The 3,957-nt window shown below is 40.3% G+C and overlaps 1 protein-coding gene across 1 annotated transcript; it reads left to right on the forward strand.

The window, feature by feature from the left end:
* The first annotated feature begins 392 nt into the window (after positions 1-392).
* Positions 393-3,522, forward strand: LOC147608971 (NAC domain-containing protein 6-like). Its single transcript, XM_086788645.1, has 3 exons — positions 393-812; positions 1,847-2,166; positions 2,868-3,522. The coding sequence occupies exons 1-3, from the start codon at positions 602-604 to the stop codon at positions 3,318-3,320; spliced, it is 984 nt and encodes a 327-aa protein (XP_086644771.1). The 5' UTR covers positions 393-601; the 3' UTR covers positions 3,321-3,522.
* Positions 3,523-3,957: the final 435 nt, after the last annotated feature.

The following is a 3,957-nucleotide window of genomic DNA, read 5'->3' on the forward strand; positions in this document are numbered from 1 at the left end:
GGGGGTCCAATGTGAAACCAATCAATTGCTGTCCTCCATCACCACTCGACTCCACAAGACCACTTTTGGGTACCGATGGCTCCACCCCAGAAGCTGCATCTTGACTCAATCTCCCATCATCACTTAATCCACCATACCTTAATATATTATTAACCTAAACCACCCTATTAATTACCCTCTCCTCCTTCCTGCTTCACCAAATTAAACCTCATTAATGTCAACTTTAAACCATTTACCACCTTGACTAATTCCCAGATATCACGTTTTATCTATGGTATCCATCTTGACTTGCTGCAATTTGATTATTTTCATCTTTTGGGTCAATGCTTATCATCTAAATGGACTAATTATCTTTTGGGTCAATGCTTATCATCTAAATGGACTAATTAAAATATCTACAAAGTGAGCCAGGTGTAAGGATGAGATTAGTGAGGAATTGAGTCTAATTAATGGCAAGGATTTGGATTAGTGGGGGCAGGGTGTCAAAATCAATGTTTTTATTAATTTCTAGGGTGCAGAAGCCAGTCGTTGTGGGCAGTATATTCATAGAAATCGCCAATTATAAGGAGAGGGCAGCAGGGGGATCTGAATTGTGATAGGCATGGAGGATGCTGAATCTCATGATCAGTTAGTGCCCACAGCCTCTCTGCATATAAGCAACATGCAGGAGATGCTGCCAGGCTTTCGCTTCCATCCCACTGAGCAGGAGCTTGTGGGCTTCTACTTGAAACGCATGGTAGAAGGCAAGCGAATCGCTTGTGATTTCATCCCTCTGGTTGACCTCTACCGCTATGATCCTTGGGACCTCAAAGGTATCAATCAATTCATCATCATCATCACTCATCATCATTTGCCCAACAGCTATCAATCAAGCTAACGCAGCTATGGTTTCTGTCCATGATGATCAATCTTAGTATTGGGCTTAATTCGGCCCTAATTACGCTAAGGCTTCCTCAGTTGCTATCATTAGGCTTAATTCGGCCCTAATTATAAAGCGAAGGCTTTCTGAGCTCATATCATTAATTAAGCTACAGCTTAATGATGTTCATATCATTAATTAGTTTAACATCCTTAATGCTATTTCATTAAGCTGTGGCTTGCTTTGTAATATCATTAATTAAGCTATGGCTTTATGTTCCCCCTTTATCTCATGAGCTTTGGCCCAGGTTCAGGTTCAATTTTGCTTGGCATTATATAATGGTTTCACATATTTATGTTCCATGATCAAGGCTGAGACTGCAGTACGCATAATTGTACTTTGATCAGGGCTTGGAAACAAGACCTCGAATTGAATCAAGCACCTTAATCAAGCCCAAGGTTTAGTTAAGCTAAGGTGGTTTCGATGGGTTTTAGTTTTGATAGGTTCAAATTAGTAAGCTAAGGCCTGATTAACACCACATGGAAGTTGGACTTAAATCTGGATTTCAAAGAAAGCTAAGGTTTAAACCCAATTATGGGGACTTTCAACTGATTAGCTTCTAGTTGTAAAAAAAAATGGTAATTGGGGTAATTGAAAGGATGCACTAGAATTGGATTGGACCTTTCACCTTAAATTAACCTAAGGTAGAATCGGAGTATGATTAAGTACGTTCACCTTAAGTTAAACTAATGCTGCTCAGATGGGATATGATTAGGTGATTTTACCTCAAATTAAAACTTATGCTTGAAATGAAATATAAGTACATCAGGTGCATGGGTTGATAAGAGAGATGCTACTTTTAATTAGGCTGAAATGGCTTTTAATCTTAGATTAAGCAAAGGCTGTCGAAGTGGGAAATGATAAGCATGGGTTGATATAATTATGTGTGATTAATGAGTGATTATGATGATGATGATGATGATGCAGGCATGGCAAGGACGTCGGAGAAAGAGTGGTTTTTCTTTGTGGCAAGGGACAGCAAGTACCCAAATGGAGGCCGGCCCAATCGCCGGACAACGTGTGGGTATTGGAAAGCCACTGGCACAGACAAGACAGTGCAATTAGCGCCTAATTACTCCCCTAATCACTCACTGATGCCCCATTCTTGCTATGGGCTCAGAAAAACCCTAGTTTACTATAAGGGAAGAGCCCCCAAGGGGGTCAAAACCGAGTGGATCATGAATGAATACCGCCTCTCCTACACCCATGATTGCGATGCTAAAAATCCCACCAAGGAAAACTTGCAGGTATGTCTGTGTGTGTGTGTGTGCGTGAGAGAGAGAGAGAGAGAGAGAGAGAGAGAGCGAGAAAGAGAGAGAGATGTATGAAGTATTAAATGTGCATGATATATTTTGCCGAATTGTGGATAGCTAATTATCATTTATCGTTAATTAAGCCCACTATGTGTGATATTAGCGTGCATGCATGCCCACATGATGATGATCAGATAATTCTGATGATTAAGGAGAGATTAGAGTGATATTTTGGCATGTAATCAGAAGATTACACATCGTTAATTAAGTGCAATATGTCTGATATTAGCATGCTGCATGCATGCCCACATGATGATATGATCAGATAATGCTAATGATGAAGGAGGGATTAGAGTGGTATATTTTGGCATGTATTACAAATCGTTAAGTAAGTCCAATATGTCTGATATTAGCATGCATGCACGCCCACACGATGATATGATCAGATAATGCTGATGATTAAGGAGGGATTAGAGTGATATATTTTGGCATGTAATCAAAAGGTTACAAATCGTTAATTACGTCCACTATGTGTGATATTAGCATGCATGCACGCACGCCCACATTATGATGATCAGATAATGCTGATGATTAAGGAGAGATTAGAGTGATATTTTGGCATGTAATCAGAAGGTTACAAATCATTAAATTAACTCCACACTGTCTGCTGATATTTTTTTTCCCCCTTTTGGCAGAGCTCCATCACGCTTTGCAGAGTATACAGAAAGAGTGTGCCCTTGAGGCCGATCGAAACAACAGAATCAGAGAAATCAACAGGTGATCAAGGGCCAATGATAATGAAACCGTGCAAGCTTGAAGAACTCGATAATTACAGGACTAATCACTTTACGAAGCTGCCACCTTTTGCACAAAGCTGCCATGCGCAAGCATCGCAAGCTGCGCTTAATCACCAACAAGAAGTGATTAACGGCACAATAGTATCCCATAAATCAAGCTCAACCACAGCTCCGAATCACAACTGGGCGCAATGCGTCCAGGTATCCCCGGCGAGCTCCTGCGTAACGATCGCTAACCACGATGATTATCAGCAACAACAAGTGATTAATCAGCCTTCAGATATCTCGAAATTGCAAAGCGATTTTGCAAGAGGAGACGATACAGTGATTGATTTGTGGTCCTACTACTAGTTCAAATTCCTAAATGTAAACAACAGTCTTAATTTCCTTACCTTTTTTCTAAATGTAAATAATAGTGCTTTACCTTGTGAGTGCTTCCATGCACACATACTTGATAACTAACATCAACTTGCCACTTGATCAAGTCGAGTGTAAATTACAAATTTCATGATCTTCTCTCAATATAATATAATTGCTCTACTAAAATTATTGTTAATTGTGTCTCTCTAGTGCCTGTGTGTACGTGTGCACATGCACAAATCACGCGCGTGTGTGTGTGTGTGTGTGAGTGAGTGAGAGGGAGAGAGGGAGGAGAGAGGGGGGAATAGATCTATAAACGCCATTGCATTTATGGTTACTTCGTGAACCGAGGATGGGCAAATAAGCTTTCCCTTGGATCCTAGCACAATTAGTGGCCACTTTATTGATCATTGCAAATGCTATTGTGATTCCCATGACTATGATACATCGACATTAGATGGTGACTTTCATGGAGTTCCCTTTGATACAAGCTGTCATTTGGATTATCATCTTGGTGGATCATTGGATGGAGCTTCCTTCAGTACATGTGGTTATGTACATGCACATATAGATCACTAGGTCTTGGAACTTCCATTTGACCCAAGATATTGTGTACACAATTGAGGAT

Source organism: Cibotium barometz, chromosome 52 (assembly GCF_041138505.1).
Source record: "Cibotium barometz isolate CiBa-2024 chromosome 52, ASM4113850v1, whole genome shotgun sequence".
Taxonomy (NCBI): domain Eukaryota; kingdom Viridiplantae; phylum Streptophyta; class Polypodiopsida; order Cyatheales; family Cibotiaceae; genus Cibotium; species Cibotium barometz.

Bases quoted from the DNA above. Each gene is read 5' to 3' on its own strand.
- LOC147608971 (XM_086788645.1), top strand. From the start codon at position 602: ATGGAGGATGCTGAATCTCATGATCAGTTAGTGCCCACAGCCTCTCTG. The intron at 813-1,846 runs GTATCAATCAAT...ATGATGATGCAG, and splicing joins TGATCCTTGGGACCTCAAAG to GCATGGCAAGGACGTCGGAG. The intron at 2,167-2,867 runs GTATGTCTGTGT...CCCTTTTGGCAG, and splicing joins CCACCAAGGAAAACTTGCAG to AGCTCCATCACGCTTTGCAG.